The 18203-nt window shown below is 43.2% G+C and overlaps 2 protein-coding genes across 2 annotated transcripts; both read right to left on the reverse strand.

Annotated features, from left to right (window-relative positions):
• Positions 1-457: 457 nt before the first annotated feature.
• Positions 458-11200, reverse strand: Pcdha13 (protocadherin alpha 13). Its single transcript, XM_090332193.1, has 2 exons — positions 8813-11200; positions 458-580 (listed from the first exon to the last, which is right to left on the reverse strand). Exons 1-2 carry the CDS (start codon positions 11198-11200, stop codon positions 458-460), a joined length of 2511 nt encoding a protein of 836 aa, XP_090188319.1.
• A 3113-nt stretch (positions 11201-14313) lies between these two features.
• LOC150064003 (protocadherin alpha-12-like) lies at positions 14314-16814 on the reverse strand. Its single transcript, XM_090332194.1, has one exon. The coding sequence runs from the start codon at positions 16812-16814 to the stop codon at positions 14343-14345; it is 2472 nt and encodes an 823-aa protein (XP_090188320.1). The 3' UTR covers positions 14314-14342.
• Positions 16815-18203: the final 1389 nt, after the last annotated feature.

Consider the following 18203-nt stretch of genomic DNA (forward strand, 5'->3'; position numbering starts at 1 on the left):
GAGAAATTAACACGTCCGTTCTCTTTCTAGGTCAACGCCCTCAGAATGCCCGGGGTCTCAAGTTCAACAGCCACTCTCGGAAGACTGCTGGGCTCCTCCCGCCAACTACTGGAGAGCAGAATGTGGAGTCCGGATGCAGGAACTCTCAGGCTGCCCCAGTCGGCCGGCGACCGGGGGCGGCTCTGCGAGGGCGCGGGCGGACACCAGGGGCGGGGCCGCCAGCGCGGGAGGCCACGCCCTCCAGGCTTAAGGAAACAGGAGCCAGGAACCAGAGTGGTGCTGCATCTCCCCGCAGGATCCCGGCCTCTCCTCCAGGGGCATCTTGGTAACTTTGCAGAAGGAGGAGCTGCCCAGAGTTCAGGGAAGGGGACAGGGAGGGGAAGCTCGGGCAGCAGTGTCCGCGTTCCGGTGTCCTCCGGACTCGGGCTTTCTGATGCTCAGAACCCGAGGCCAAGATTTACGGTTCTATGCTCCGCTTTTCTGCTGACGAGGAGCCTTGGACTCTCCGGGTGAACGAGGACATAAGTGGATCAATACTAAGAATCAGACGAGTTCCTGAGGACGACACGTCCTCGGGGGACTGTGAAGATGTGGAGGCAAAAGAAAATACTAAAATACACCACAAAGGGAGACCAGAAAACTACTCTGTAGATCCATTCTGTAACTATTCAGGAAAATGCATAGGGCATACTTTCTCCACCTTCAATTTTAATCCAATCTTCGACATGGAAATCAACCTACTGATCGGTCCCCCTAAGAAACAGCTCTAAACCACAATCAATACCGCCAAATTCCAGCCTACAACCCAGCCGCCTTCTCTGAGACAGAAATAAGTTAAAACGGATTTAAACGATTGTCAAACACTGCATACCTCACTCAAATCCTTTCTTTAACACTTCTGTAATGTCCGACGTTCCAAGAAACAAACAGACAAAAGACAAAAGCTAACACAGATCAGGAAATTAAAATCCCAGAATATTACATTTGGATTAGAATATTGACTAAAGGTATTGATTTTTGTTTAAACTGGGTGAGGATGCATGTAGGTTAACTACACAATTCTCTGCGCTTTTGTGTACACTTAAATATATGTGTTATGCAGTTATATTCAATGCACATTATGTTAAAATATGAACTATAACTTGAGAGTAGAGAGGGGAGGTTGAAAATGGGGGAGAACCAAGGGAGGGGGGACACTGAGGAAGAAACACTCTACTGAAAACCTGATTTATGGAACTGTAACCCTTTTGTACGACTACTTGATAATAACAATAAATTAAATGGTTTGATTGTTGATTTAAATGTTGGGGAAGAGGGATGTGTCAACATTCTGATATTTTTAAATTATATTTAAGTAGTTGGTGTTGGGGTTTACCCAATGTTCTAGTCTGAATTCAAAAGTGAAAGTAATAACCCCAGAGTTGCTCTGCTTGTACTCTCTCCTCTCCAACATCACAAAGCCATCCCCTATGTCTTCCAGAAAACTAGAAGAAACAAGATGCAACCTAAGGTGATGAAACTGGCAAATGCACTCTGACTTTGTGAATTAAGGAACCAGACAAAAAGTTAAAGCAAGAAACTTGCCAGCCCATTAAGTAGAATCATTAAAACACCCCATTAGGATTCAAAACAGCAAAAAAAATAACTTATCGTTATCAGAGTTCAAAATAAGTATGAATTATCTGCTTCAGTGGCAAAAAATAGCATTTGAACTTCCTCATCTTAATTTAATGCAGCCAGTCCAGCTAAGTGCTTTGAGATGGAAGAGCATTCCTCCAGTTTTCCATTAGCAGTTGAGGAACTACATCTGGAGAAGAATACCTAAGTCTTGGAAGACCCCTTACGTTTAGATCTGCTGTCAAGCCTGTAATCATGCTTAGAAACTGAGCTGCTGATCATCTATGTAGGCATAGATTAAGGTGTGAGAAAAAGAGAAAACTCATTCGGATATTTCTCCTTCATGTATTTCTCATGTTTTTCACTTTCCTTTTATGGTAACTCTCCATATAAATGTCACTGGTATCTACTTCCAAAAGGTATCATATGTGTCAAGATTAAGTACATAACACCTGCTTAGTGATATGTGTCTTTTCATATGCATTCCTAACTCTAGATATAACACTGAATTCTTGTTAAATAAGCTAGAGTTTGTCAAAAGGCAACTTTTAAAAGAAAAGATCTCCCAAAGATAAAGGCTAAAGATTTTTGCCTTTTGGATAAGATAATCAAATAAATGTTAAAATATTGAACTAATAAAACTTTTTAGTAAGTCATTGCTAATATTTCATTTTGTCATTTTATGGAATTTCCTCTCTTCTCCTAGTACAAAAATTTCCAAGATTTCATTTAAAGGAAATCTACTTTAAGTTAAAAACATAATCTTAACTTCTGTGTGTCCTCTGTTGTCCAAACTAACATTATAAGGCCCTCCCATTAAACTTGGCCTTAACTTGTAAGCCAAAACTTTCTAGTCATATTGCATGAGCTCTTATTAGAGAACTCCAAGCCCAAACTGCAAAGAGTAAATCTGATATCCACCAAAGTACTTGTCAGCAAAAGTTGCCATAGTTACCGTAGTTACAAGTTTTCTTAGTGCTTAAGATTATTCCCTGGGTACTATAGGAATTAAATCAACAGACTATCACCATGAAATTAAGCTAATTTTACTCCTATAAAATAGCTTTAATAAGTGTCCAAATTGAAGGAAGTCATTGAAAGTAGATTTTGTATCATTTGGTTTTGTTTTTCCAGTTTCTAGCTAAGTTCCAGGCACATAAAGTACGTGGCTAAAGTACTCTTGGTGCACAGCATTTCTTGTATCTATTACCATTGTCATTGTGTGATTACTATTATTATATTCCCCTTGGGACCTTGACCAGTAATAGCACTATAACATTTCTTAAGTATATATTTTAAGGAGCTAATTTTCTCCATGATACCTTCTTCAATTTCCTGGAACTTTCTTTATGAATCTACACTACAGTTAACTCTCTGCTATATTTATTTGCTATGTTTTTTTGCCAGTCCTGGGGCTTGAACTAACGGCCTGGGCACTGTCCTTGGATACATTTTCCTCAAGGCTAGTGCCCTGCCACTTGAGCCACAGTACCACTTCCAGCTTTTTGAGTATGTGATACTGAGAAATTGAACCCAGGGCTTCATGCATCATGCTAGGTGAGCATGGGGCTATGCTCCTGGCCCCTTTTTATAATTATATACCAATTTACAAAAAATACTATTCTATAAAAGTCATTTCCTCTTTCATACTCAAAATGTGGCCTGAGAACTTAAAGTCATACACCACACTGGTTACTGAGCTACAAGACGTGGAAAACTAGACCTTACACTTCAAATATTGTATATGTGATGAAAGAGTCCAAAATTGCAATTTGACAGAATAAGCCATTCCCACTATTCACTGCCCTTCACTTGAGCCTGCACCAGACACTTTAGATCTACATTGTCAGATGTTTAAATCTGAAGTTGATTTTATCTCCAAGTTTTTTTTCTTGAATGATGCATTTGGATTGTTTTTCCTTTTTCTATATGTCAGAGGTATTTGAGGACAATTATAAGGAGTATGTTCAATCTCTCCTTTTTTCATTTCACAGCTATACTTTAATAATTTGTTAAATTATTTGATTTTGTTTGTTTTATTGGGGGCTTGAACTCTGGATCATTGTCCCTGATCTCTTCAGTTCAAGGCTACCACCGTATCCTTGAGCCATAGCACCACTTTTGGTTTTCTACTGGCTAAGTGGAGATAAGAGTCTCACAGACTTTAGTGCCCGGGCTGAGGTCCTCAGATCTCAGCCTCCTGAGTAGCTAGGCTGACAAGTGTGAGCCACTGCCACCCAGCTTTATTTCCCTTTGTTTGTCAACTTTCTCAAGTGAGGTTCTGTCTTGGTTTCATCCATTTGGTTTGGTTTTTTAAGTGCCACACCTGGTGCATACCATACAAGCACTGTACCACTGAACGACACCCCCAGAACTCTTATTCTTAACTATATGCTAAACAGAGCCTGTTCACATTTTTATTTACATAAGCAATATTGAAATATTGCTTTGTTTTCATGACTATTCTGTGTTTCTCTTCTGTTTCATGAGCTGTGCCAGCTTGCTTGTTGTGTTCTTTTTAATCTTTTCATTTTATTCTTGAAGCTCTGAAACTGTTCTAGGATCTTCACTACTTGACACAAGTTTTATGAACAGAGTGGAAGAAAATATGTGTGGACCTCATACTTCCCAAGATATACAAGAACTCAAACAAAGCAAGTTATTTTTGCCAGTCCTGGGGCTTGAACTGAGGGCCTGAGAACTGTCCTTGAGATTTTTCAAGACTAGAGCTCTACCTCTTGAGCCACAGCACCACTTCTAGCTTTTGCTTTGTATGTGGTACTGAGTAATTGAACCCAGGCCTGTGTGCATCCTAGGTGAGCACTCTGCGATTAGGCTAAATTACTGACCCTAGTTTTTTAAAATATTCAATCACATCATAATTATATTGAGAAACCAGAAACTTTCCCCTAAGAATAGTAACAAACAATGGCTGCAACTGTGGCTTAGTGGTAAAGTGCTTGCCTATCATACATGAAGCCCTGGGTTTGATTCCTTGGTACCATGCACACAGAAAAAGCCAGAAGTGGCTCTGTGGATCAAGTGGTAGAGTGCTAGCCTTGAGCAAAAGAAGCTCAGGAACAGTGCCCAGGCCCTGAGTTCAAGCCCCAAGAGTGGCAAAAAAGGATAGTAACAAACAACGTTGTCCTCTATTCAGCATTGTCCTGGAAGTCCTAGCTTAGGCAATTTGACAGAAAAAGGAAATATATATAGAGAGAAACTGTAAAGGGATATTTATAAATTTGTCCTTAATAATCAAAAACTAGACACAACCAAAATATTCATTGCTGTGTGAATAAACATCTGTACAATGGAATGTTATTCATCAGTAAAAAGAAATAAACTGTCAAAACACAAAATAATGTATGAATCTTAAGTGCATGTTGCTAAGAAAAAGGTGGTAGTTGGAAATGTTACACATTGTAAGATTCCAAATTACAAGAAATTTAAAAAATGGCTTTTCCAAGTGTTAGAGGTGGGAGAGCACAGGGAGACTTAGTAGATAACGCACAAGGTGAAACTATTTTGTATGACACTTTTATTATAAGGACAACATTTTCAAGCTTTATGGCATGAAAAAACTTTAATGTAACTGCATTGAGAAGAAATGAATCATATGGTATAAGAATATAAATATATTTATATACAAATATAAGAAAAATCCTCACTGAAGGAGATGGAGTTAAAGTGCTTTCCTGGCATAAATGAATCCCTGGGTTCAATTCCTTGGTACCACATACATAGAAAAAGCCTGAAGTAGTGCTGTGGCTCAAGTGGTAGAATGCTTGCCTTGAGAAAACTCAAGTACCCAGACCCTGAGTTTAAGCTCCAGGTCTGACTAAAAAAACTTTACATAAACACTGTATTCCAGTTAATAAAATAATTTCCCACAGAGGTATAACCTAACAGTTCTGAAGCCACTGTATGTATATGCTGGTACTGAGCAATTAAGCAATGGATTATAAGCTGTGGGGCCAATTTGCTGTGTTGGAGTGGGAAGCTACAGATAAGCAGGTAAAAGGCTAAATGATCCACTAGAGATAGTGAAGATATCACTAAAATTTATATTTTGCTTAAGATATGTACGGATAGTTACAAAAAGAAATCTTTTATCTACTTCCTTAGTTGTGCCAGCAGAGGGCCCAGAACCATATTTCACAAACAATGAGAACACCTAATAAAACTTGATTTCTTTTTATTCTTCTGAGCCATTATAAAGTGAATTACACATAAGATGTGCCTTTATTTCTAAAAGCAAGTCATGTATGTTTCATTACATTCTATGTTCTGGAAAGGAACATAGAACACAACAAGCTAAAGACAGACTTGATTCCTATTTTGCAAATTGTCAAAAAATATCATATATAGGAAAAGGAAAAATAAAAACTGTACTGGGGTCTAGAATCCATTCCAGAATCATACACTGCATTTAGTTGTGATAAACTCCATTAAGCTAGAATAGTTCCTTCTTCTATCTCATGCTAGGCATTCCCAAAGACAACTGGTTATTTATATTGAAGAGTGGTTTATTTGCTACTTCCTCATGATTGGCTTAAGAATAGATCTTGATTTCTAAACCAATTCAATAAAAGGAACCAGGAGTCCTTCTAGGAATAGCTGATTTTAGAACTGGGACTGAAAGTATACAGGGTGAGAGAGGGGCACTTCTTGTGCTGTTAAGTGCTGAGAGGGCCATATTCATCTCTGCACTATTCACAATAGCCAAGCAATGGAAACAACCCAGATCCCCTACTACAGATGAATGGATTCAAAAAATGTGGGTGTATGTGTGTGTGTGTGTGTGCGTGTGCGTGTGTGTGTGTACACACACACATATACAATGGAACGCTACATAGTCAACAGAGAGATAAAATAATCCATTTCACTGGTAAGTGGATGAAACTAGAGTGAATCATGTTGAGTGAGATAAGTAAAGGCCAAATGAACAAAAGGCACATGGTCTCCTTGATATATGGATATTAGATTCAAACAGTACAAGAACATATTCAGGTACCCAAGGTTATAGACATGGTCTTGGATATACAAATATATCTTCATAGACATAAAAATCTATGATGGGATATGTAGTCTATAGATATAATATTTTATTATATAGATTAATATGTATCTATGACATAAAAACCCTCTGCTTAATCTTATTATGTTCTAAAATCTATGTGTCAGTGATTGCTTATAGAGATTCCCCTCTTGAATACTTGTTTGTTAAACATGACATTTGAAATACAATCTAAAAACTCAGTGATAGGGGCCAGGAGTTTGGCCTAGTGGTAGAGTGCTTGCCTAGCATGCACGAAGACCAGGGTTCAACTCCTCGGTACCACATACATACAAAAAGGCCGGAAATGGTGCTGAGGCTCAAGTGGCAGAGCTCTAGCCTTGAGAAAACCCAAGGACAGTGCTCAGGCCCTGAGCTCAAGCCCAGGACTGGCAAAAAACTCAGTGATAATAAAATCTTAATAAAAAAGAGAGAAAGTGCTGAGAGAGAAATAATCTCCCCAAAATAATAACAGGTGTGTAAAAGGTATAAATGCCAACTGAAAGAGTTACAATATCCACAGCTTAAAAGAAAAAAATTGAGCCAGATGTGGTGGCTCATGCCTGTAATCCTAGCTACTCAAGAGGCTGAGACCTGAAGATCAAGGTTCAAAGCCAGCCAGGGCACAAAAAGACCTGAGACTCTTATCTCCAATTAACTCTAGTAAATGGGGAGTATGGCTTGGCTCAAAGGTAGGATGGTAGCCTAGAGCTGAAGAGCTCAGGGACAATGCCCAGGCCCACCGCAGTAGCCTTGAGCTGAAGAGTTCAGGACAGTTCCCAGGCCAAGTTCAAGCCCCATAACCCCCAAGAAAGAAAGGAAGGAAGGAAGAGGAAAAAGAAAGAAGGAGTAATGACAGAAATTAAAGCATATTAGAGCATAGCCAAAAGTATAAAGCACTTATCCACAAGTCTGTTTTTCCTTAAGCTTTCTCAAATTAAATGCTCTAACACTTCAGTCACAGCCCCACTTCCGATTCCTCAGTACCACATAAATAGAAAAAGGTGGAAGTGGTACTGAGGGTCAAATAGTAGAACACTAGCTTTGACCACAGAGGGTCTCAGGGACAGTGCCCAGGCTCAGAGTTCAAGCTCCAGGACCAGCAAACAAAAAAAAAGAATTGCCAACCTAGGCCAGGTGAGATGATGTAAGGCATTGACCTACACATACATCAGGTGAATATCCAGTCACATTATTTAACTAGTGTAGTTAACTATTGGTTTACATCACCAAGTTACCACTTCTTGTAGGAACAATAAACATGTTCTTTCAGAGAGTTTGAATGACCCAATATAGTATTACTTACTATATCGCACAAATACATAATTACTTGCCCATTAAAACAAATTAACAAAATTTTAAATGAAAATAAGAAATAAAATGATTGCCCTTGACTGGCATGGGGTGGGGGAGCTCACACCTGTAATCCTAGGTACTCAAGAGGCTGAAATCTGAGGATCGCTATTCAAAGCCAGCCCATGCACAAAAGTCGGTAAGACTGATCTCCAATTAACCATCAGAAAGCAGGAAGTGGTGCTGTAGCTCAGTGATATAGCATGAGCTTTGAGCTGAAGAGCTCAGGGACAGCACCCAAGCCCATCGTTCAAGCCCCAGGATCAACAAAAAAAATAGCAATTTTCAAAAACTATGATAGAGACATAAACTGTATTAATATGTATTAATTTGTAAAAGAAAAAAAAGCAAAAATGTTTACGTATGGGTACAAAATTGTGTGATATTTGAGCCCAAATAAAATGTGAAAGAAAAAGCACAGGGAATTTCTTATGGAACATTTGAGGGGAAAAAAAACAAACATGTCTCTTGAAGACAACAAGGATAATTTTTAAACACTTCAAATTTACATGGTTAGGGACAGCCTCATGAGCACCATCTTTTGTTAAATATTTAAGATCTCACACCATAGGATTTTGCACATTCATACACATTTACATGAGGATGCAACAAAAACAAAGGTTGTACTAGAAAAAAATAAAACACAAATAATAGGGGATTTTGTGAAAGACGAGATTACAATATCAAAGGAAAAATGTCAAAATGGGCCAAAAATATCTTGAAGGACTAAGTATTGTTAAGAAGGCTATGTACTAGTAAAAACAATTTTGAAATATTCGACCATACCTCTTGCAGGCGTTCTACCGGCTCTTCCCTCTGACACGCTTCCTCTGCTGAACTCAGAGGTGGAGGTAGACCTGGGCTGAAGGCCATGAGGTCGGTCTTGGGCGGGCCCTCCCCGGAGCACACCCTCTGCCTCCTCTGCTGCGAGTAGGACCAGATCCCCACCGCGCTGGAGCACACCAGCACCGGCTTCCCAGGCGCGCACGCGCCCTGTGTGGGAGACCCCCAGCACCGCAGCGCCACATACAGCACCAGCGTCAGCACCAGCAGACTGGACACGGCGCAGATGGCCACGATCAGGTACACGTTCACGTCCACCAGCGACGCCTCTGGGCCAACGACACCCAAAGATACCCGGGAAGTCTTGGGCTCCTGGCCGCTGTCCACCAGAGACACCAGCACCGTGGCCGTGGCCGTGAGCGCCGGCTCGCCGTGGTCCTTCACCAGCACCAGCAGCCGCTGCCTGGGCGCGTCGGCCTCGTCCAGGGCGCGCGTGGTGCTGATCTCGCCCGTGTACAGCCCCACCCGGAACGGGCTGCGCGCGCCATCCGCCCCCGCCGGCGGCTGCAGCTCGTAGGACAGCCACGCGTTGTAGCCCGAGTCCGCGTCCACCGCGCGCACCTTGGTCACCACGTGGCCGGCGCCCGCTGAGCGCCACAGCGCCTCGCTCAGCGCCCCGCCCCCGGCCGGCGCCAGCAGCGCAGGCGCATTGTCGTTCTCGTCCAGCACGAACACCTGCAGAGTCACGTTGCTGCCCAGGGCAGGCACGCCGGCGTCGCGCGCGCTCACCTGGAACCGCAGCAGCTCCAGCTCCTCGCGGTCCAGCGGCTGCAGCGCGTGCACCTTGCCGCTCTCCGCGTGCACCGACACGTAGCTCGACAGCGCGCGCTCGCCCACGCGCCGCTCCACCAGCGCGTACGACACGCACGCGTTCTCCTGTGCGTCCACGTCCCGTGCCCGCACCGTGAAGATGTGCGAGCCGGGCGCGTTGTTCTCCTTCACGAACACCGTGTACTCGGCCTGCGCGAACGCGGGCGCGTTGTCGTTCACGTCGGCCACCTCCACCGACACGCTGGCCGTGGACCACAGCGGGGGCGAGCCCCCGTCCCGCGCGGTCACCACCACCTGGTAGGCCGACACGCTCTCGCGGTCCAGGGCGCTGTCCAACACCAAGGAGTAGTGATTCTTGAAGGTCGACACCAGCCTGAAGGGGACACTGGGTGTCAGGGAGCAGGTCACCTGCCCATTGACCCCGGAGTCCAGGTCGGACACGCTGATCAGAGCAATGACAGCATTAGGCTGAGTGTCTTCTTTGACAGGGAGTGACAGAGCAGTGATAGTTACCGCTGGTGCATTGTCATTGACGTCTAGTACTTCCACCAAAAGAGTACAATGACCCGTCATTTGAATGTTTCCTTTATCAACTGCTTCCACGGGAATCTCATAAAACTTCTTTTCTTCAAAATCCAGTTTGCCTTTTGTCCTAATTTCTCCACTATAGGGATTTATGCCAAATGCCTGTAGCACTGCAGGAGATATGGGTCTTCTAAAGGAGTAGACTATATCTCCATTTGTACCATAATCGGGATCTGTGGCATTTAGTTTGATTACCAATGTTCCATTAAATGCGTTCTCGAACACTCTGACTTTGTAAATGGGTCGATCAAATTCTGGGGCATTGTCATTCACGTCGGCAATGGTGATGAGCAGCTGAACAGTACCGGTGAGCTCGGGCTTACCTCCATCAACGGCTGTCAGTAACAAATTATATTCCTGAATTTCCTCTCTGTCTAATGTTCTCTTTAATATTAGTGACAATAAAGACATTTGCTCACGACTGTTTGGTGTGTCCAAAGCGAAATAATCGTTGGGATCTAGTCGGTAAGTCAAGGCCGAGTTTACTCCGATATCTGCATCAGATGCGCCATCTAGTGGAAATTTCGTTTCTGGAGGTCTAGATTCTGCTATGATTATGCTTTTGTTCCTTTCAGGAAATACTGGTGGGTTGTCATTAATGTCCCTCACCTCCACCTCCACGTGGAACACCTGCAGCGGCCTGTCCACGATCACCTCCAGGTGGAGGCTGCACTCCGCGCTCCGCCCGCACAGCTCCTCCCGGTCCAGCCGCGAATTCACAAACAGAATGCCATTCTGCAGATTCACCTCCAGAAGGTCCCCGCGCTCCCTGGACGCCACCCGGAACAGGCGCGGCACCAGCTCCGCCGGCTCCAGCCCCAGGTCCTGCGCGATGCGGCCCACGAAGGTGCCGTGATGGGCTTCCTCGGGGACCGAGTAGCGCAGCTGGCCGCTCCCGGCCTCCCAGGCAGCCAGGAGCAGAAGCGAGAGCAGCAGATGCCGGGATCCTTGGTCTCTTTGCGAGGAAAACTGCATGATACACTCAAAATGCTACAGTATAAAAAGTTTTTTTTTACCTGAAATTGCCTCGCAAGGACCAGTCCTGGTGCATGAGAATTTGCAACAGATTTTCCGATACCTGGCAAATTTTCCGGAGGGAGGAGGAAAAGGTACCTTTCTCTGCAGACGTGTTTCAGCGAAGATCGACACCATGCGCATGAGAGTGTAAGTGCAGGGATGAGTACCATACTATTTCCTACCCATGTAAGGCTTGGTTACTCTTTTTTTCATATTCTGATTTTTTCATTGTAAATATGTAATTGAAGATGCAATGTTTGCCTTTCCAGAAAAAAATCACTCTATTCCACTCTACTTTGGATGATATTTGATGTCCTTCACTTTTCCCACAAATATATTTTTACATGCGTAAATTTCTATGCAAATTTTATCATACATATGGTTTGGCTTAATCATCTTCTGGTTCTTTTTAGTCGTGTAGGCTTTGGTGGTAATGTCCTTTTCTTGCAATGTTTTTCAAGACCTTTCATACACAACAGCCATGGGCCCCAAATAGAAACTCAGCAGTGACATAATGAACCAATAAGGAAAGATGTTGGTAAGCATTATACCTGATTTGAGGAATGGAAGTGTTGTTCAAATGGTAGAGGGACAGCCAAGAAAGCACAAAGTCCTGATTTCAAGCCTTAGTACCAGAAGAAAAGTTTAATAAGTGCATCATGTTTATACATTCTTCTGAGTGTGAAGTGTGAATATATTTTTACTTGTAGGAAGTATCTGCTGAACTGTGAGTGTGTGGTTTACATATACATAGTAATCTGTGCAACAATGTCTTAAATTTCCTAGTTCTCTTGTAGAAAATACACCAAGAACCACCTATGCATTGAATAGGTTTGAACGGCTTTCAGATTAAATTTCTTTTTCTTCCCCAATCTTATTTCATCATCACTAAACCTTACTATCATCTAAATTGCTGCTGGTGTTCCACATCTGTAACAATAGCTATACACAAAGATGTTAGTACATCTTTAACAAGAAAAAGTAGTTTTGTTTTTGTCTGTTGCTATGGATACCAAGTCATAAAATTCCAGGACAAACACCATAAGAAAAAAATACACTGCAGCTCCAATCATTACCATGCCCATTCTGTGTATAATTGGAATAGTAGTTTCAATGATCATTTGGATTCATTTCTGTGTCCCTGTTCACCTGAAAATTAATGTGGAGTATTTGGTATTCTCCCCCCCCCCAATCTTGTCCTACTCCATCCTTTCTATTCTGTTTTACTCTTACACTGGGAATAATAACTTGCTTTATGTAAGTCTATTTTGTCTATCAAACTCTATTTACATTGTTTCACTTCTCCACCTATATCATACAGTCGATCATTACTGTATAGACTTGAAACACCCCAGCATCATTCATCTATTTTAATTCATCTGCTAACATTCTACTTAGATTCCAAAATGCAGTTAACCTAACAATCTCTTAATGATATACTTTCACAATTTTACAATTTTATTTTTCATAAATGAATTACTCTCAAATCAATTATAGACTGAGTTCCAGACCTACATTTTCAATCACAATATAATTAGCCTAGAAGCTCAAAATCAATCACTTCAATCCCTGTGTGAACACACACACACACACATGCACACTTTATCCAGATCTGTTAGGAAATAGCTTTAAGGGAAATCTCATCCTCCCAGTTGACCAAACTAAATGGGAATCATCAACTTCATTCATTTTCTTATGTCTTGAATTGTCATCACTGCTCTTCTTCTACTTTGCCAGTGCCTCTTGTATGTGGTTTTTAAAATTCATTTCTACTGCCATAACTTAACTTTTCATGTCCCCATTACTTGATATGTAAATTCTTACGAATTTTCTCTACTATTCAGATTTCAGAATCTCTTCTAATTCTTTGAGTACACACTTAGCAAAGAGAACTCAGTTCATTTATCTTTCCTCTGGAATTCTTTTCTATTGAAATGTTATATATTCTGCAAGACACATTGGCATAAAATATTGCCCAGACATTGAAGCTTATTCCTTTCTAAGATAGGGAATATTTCCCAGGAAATATATTTCAATATACTTGTTCAAGAATGTTCAATTAAATATATGTTGTATTCCAAAGGAAGGTATATTGGAACATAAGTAAATGTTAGAATGTTTAATGGGTAGAAAGTTTTATATTGTTTTTATTTTTTTTTCCATTCCTGGGGCTTAAACTCAGGAATTGGACACTGTCTTTGAACACTTTTTGCTCAAGGCTAGCACTCTGCAACTTGAGCCACAGCACCACTTCTGGCTTTTTTCCGTGTATTTGCTTCCAGGGAATTGAAGCCAGGGCTTGGTGCATGCTAGGTGAGTGCACTACCACAAGGCCACATTCCCACTCCTGAATGTTTCATATTCTTATCAAACAGAAGATTTTTAATGCATTTGCAGAAGGAAGTAATAAAATGTAAAATACACTTTTGAAGGTTCACTTAATACTGGGAACAAGGCAGTATGACAGCATAATGACTCTGGGATACTGCAAAACTAATTATGAACTACTTTGCAAAACCTACAGAGTTCTCCTTTATTTATAAAATGGGAGGGGTAATTGTAGAACTTGCACTATAGATGTTATTTGATAAGAATATTGGTAGATGTACAGCAATAGAGATACATACATATATTCTGACATTTTAAATCAGAAAATATCAGCAACCATGTAAGGTGTTGTCATACTATTAAAGCGACTGAAACAGGAGGATTGTAAGGTTCACACCAGCCTGGACTACATAAAGATCCACATGTCAACAAAAATAATCAGGAGAGGTGAGGATGTGGATTCAAAGTAAAGTGCTTGCCTAGCATTCAAAGGCCATGGGTTTCCTCCCCAACACTGCAAATACAATAGCATTAACTGTAAGATGTGTCATTATTTATGTACCACCAAGAGAGTAAACCAGCCAACCTACTGTTCTCAATTATGATTTAGATTACATTGGAATAATTTAAGATAATGATTGTGTTTTATTTTATGTATACAAAGATAGTAGAGCGGTCAATCTCATTTGAAATGAGAAGGTGCTATTCAAAAGACAAATATAAGGAAAAAAAAGAAGCTCAGGAACAGGCTTTGAATTCAACCATCCCAAGACTAGGACAGAACGAAACAGGATAACATTATGAAGGAAACTAGACTATAGATGTAATGATAAACCAAGGTATTAAGAAAAACAAAAATAGTTGAATGATGGCAGTTACTTACTTCTCTGGGATGATTTACACCATCCTCTCCAGGTTCCTGAACACTAGGACTGAAGGCCATGAGATCGGTATTAGCTGGGACCACTCCAGGGCACACCCTCTGCCTCCTCTGCTGCGAATAGGACCAGCTCCCCATTGCGCTGGAGCACACCAGCACCGGCTTCCCAGGCGCGCACGCGCCCTGTGTGGGAGACCCCCAGCACTGCAGCGCCACATACAGCACCAGCGTCAGCACCAGCAGACTGGACACGGCGCAGATGGCCACGATCAGGTACACGTTCACGTCCACCAGCGACGCCTCTGGGCCAACGACACCCAAAGATACCCGGGAAGTCTTGGGCTCCTGGCCACTGTCCACCAGAGACACCAGCACCGTGGCCGTGGCCGTGAGCGCCGGCTCGCCGTGGTCCTTCACCAGCACCAGCAGGCGCTGCCTGGGCGCGTCGGCCTCGTCCGGGGCGCGCGTGGTGCTGATCTCGCCCGTGTACAGCCCCACCCGGAACGGGCTGCGCGCGCCATCCGCCCCCGCCGGCGGCTGCAGCTCGTAGGACAGCCACGCGTTGTAGCCCGAGTCCGCGTCCACCGCGCGCACCTTGGTCACCACGTGGCCGGCGCCCACAGAGCGCAACAGCGCCTCGCTCAGCGCCCCGCCCCCGGCCGGCGCCAGCAGCGCAGGCGCATTGTCGTTCTCGTCCAGCACGAACACCTGCAGAGTCACGTTGCTGCCTAGGGCAGGCACGCCAGCGTCGCGCGCGCTCACCTGGAACCGCAGCAGCTCCAGCTCCTCGCGGTCCAGCGGCTGCAGCGCGTGCACCTTGCCGCTCTCCGCGTGCACCGACACGTAGCTCGACAGCGCGCGCTCGCCCACGCGCCGCTCCACCAGCGCGTACGACACGCGCGCGTTCTCCTGCGCGTCCGCGTCCCGCGCCCGCACCGTGAAGATGTGCGAGCCGGGCGCGTTGTTCTCCTTCACGAACACCGTGTACTCGGCCTGCGCGAACGCGGGCGCGTTGTCGTTCACGTCGGCCACCTCCACCGACACGCTGGCCGTGGCCCACAGCGGGGGCGAGCCCCCGTCCCGCGCGGTCACCACCACCTGGTAGGCCGACACGGTCTCTCGGTCCAGGGCGCTGTCCAGCACCAAGGAGTAGTGATTCTTGAAGGTCGACACCAGCCTGAAGGGGACACTGGGTGTCAGGGAGCAGGTCACCTGACCATTGACTCCAGAGTCACGATCGGACACGCTGATCAGAGCAATGACAGTGCCCACTTGAGCGTCCTCTCGCACAGGGAGGGTCATTGAAGTGATGATTATCTCCGGTATGTTGTCATTCAGGTCCAGAACTTCCACAAAAACCATGCTGTGCCCGACCATGGAAGGAATTCCTTTGTCAATGGCATAAACATGAATTTCATAAGCATTATTCTCTTCAAAATCCAGTTTTCCATAAATTCTGATTTCACCTGTGTCTTCATTTATTGAAAATAGATATTCTTCACTCCTTGGCAAAATCTTTCTGATGCCATAAGAAATTTCTCTATTTAAGCCATCATCTGGATCAGAAGCGTTTAGTTGAATTACTCTTGTGTTATTTTGGACATTTTCAAATAGCGTGACTTTATAACTAGGCTTATCAAACTCAGGTGCGTTGTCATTTACATCCAAGATGGTTACTTGAATCTGAGCAGACCCTGTTAACTCTGGCTTTCCTCCATCAATCACCATCAGCAACAAACTCAGTTCTTGTGTTTCTTCTCTGTCCAGTAACTTCCGAAGAATCAATACAGGCAATACGTTTTTATCCTTTTTTGTTACTGTTTTAAGTGTAAAATACTCATTGACACTTAGCATATAGGTCAGAAGAGAGTTAACGCCTATATCCGCATCAGAAGCACCCTCTAGAGGAAACTGGCTGTCCAGAGGGGCGGACTCAGAGACCAGTACCTTCTGTTGTATTTCTGTGAAGACCGGCGGGTTGTCGTTGACGTCCCTCACCTCCACCTCCACGTGGAACACCTGCAGCGGCCTGTCCACGATCACCTCCAGGTGGAGGCTGCACTCCGCGCTCCGCCCGCACAGCTCCTCCCGGTCCAGCCGCGAATTCACAAACAGAATGCCATTCTGCAGATTCACCTCCAGAAGGTCCCCGCGCTCCCTGGACGCCACCCGGAACAGGCGCGGCACCAGCTCCGCCGGCTCCAGCCCCAGGTCCTGCGCGATGCGGCCCACGAAGGTGCCGTGCGGGGCCTCCTCGGGGACCGAGTAGCTCAGCTGGCCGCTCCCGGCCTCCCAGGCAGCCAGGAGCAGAAGCGAGAGCAGCAGACGCTTGGGTTTCAGCCTTACTCCCCAGATAAACACCATTGCACACAATGAAGTCCTTGGAAGTGGAACTGCCCTTTGTAAAAGAGCACTAGACTCTCCGATTTCTGTATTTATTTTGTTAAGTTTTATCCAGAGTTCCGGTCAATAGGGAGTCAGTTCTCTTCTATGAATGGATGGAATGTGGGTGGGTGCGGTGACAAAATTTTCCTTTTTCATTATATTGAGTTTACAGCGACATCATGCGACAGATTATGTAAATACAAGACAGGTCCTTAGATTCTCTATCGATTCACCATTTTGAGTCACTCTAATTCATTCCTTGGATATTTTTATAGGTCATTTAAGAAAAAATTGGGGCCAGTCCTAGGCTTGAGCTCAGGGCCTCAGCACTGTCCTTGGACTTTCTGAAGGCTAGAACTCTACCACTTGAGCTTCAGCACCACTTCCAGCTTTTTTCTATGTATGTGGTACCAAGGAATCGAACCCAGGTCTTTGTGCATGCTAGGCAAGTACTCTATCACTAGGCCAAACTCCCAGCCCATTTTTAATGATAGCATATATATATATATAGGTATTTATACACACACATATATATATTATACATACATATGATACTAGTAATGAAACAAAAATAATGTCTATTATTATGTAGTTATTAAAATCTCTGCTCCATTGTTTATCATTAATCTTTGAAATATGGTCTAATAGAAAGTATTCTTTAACTATCATGGAGAACAATGTAAAGAACGTATACCTCACCCCTACCTGATTATGACTTACAACTTAGTATTTTGATTATTTTTTGTCTTTGAAGCAGTTTATACAACATTTGGAGAATTCTATCATCTAATCAATTAAACTAAAATGTTTAAAAACTACCCAGTATTTCATTACCTAAGTTATTTTAGTAATAAACCAGCATGTATTAGAAGTCATCATAAATATGTGAAGTGTTATTACTTTTGTTTCCTTGGTGCTTAAATGTGATTAATGGCCTTTCATGGCTGCAATTCTCACTTCCTTAACATTTTAAAGGAATCAGTTCTTCAGAGTTGAATTCTAGCGAGATGAAGTCTTTATCATGTAAGACGTTGAATCAAAGCTTCTCAATCTCATAACATTCTAGGGTTATAATGGAGGGCTACTATTAAAAAGACTCCTTTAAGTATTGTGGCGCCTAATGTGACACTTAGTTACTCTCTAAAATCTTCCTGTATAGGTCAGCTAGTTGTTACTCAGAATGTACTTCTCTTCAGAAAACAGAATGGGGACTATGATACAAGTGGGAATCAAAAATCATTTATAATTGTAATGATTACTTCAAGACTAGAGTCTTAACAGGCTGACAGGTCAAAGTGAACAAATAACTATAGATTTTTATAAGCTCACTCGTGTGCACATCAAAATTGTTGAGCAAATAACTTTCTG

Source organism: Megascapheus bottae, chromosome 4 (assembly GCF_031878675.1).
Source record: "Megascapheus bottae isolate mThoBot1 chromosome 4, mThoBot2.hap1, whole genome shotgun sequence".
Taxonomy (NCBI): domain Eukaryota; kingdom Metazoa; phylum Chordata; class Mammalia; order Rodentia; family Geomyidae; genus Megascapheus; species Megascapheus bottae.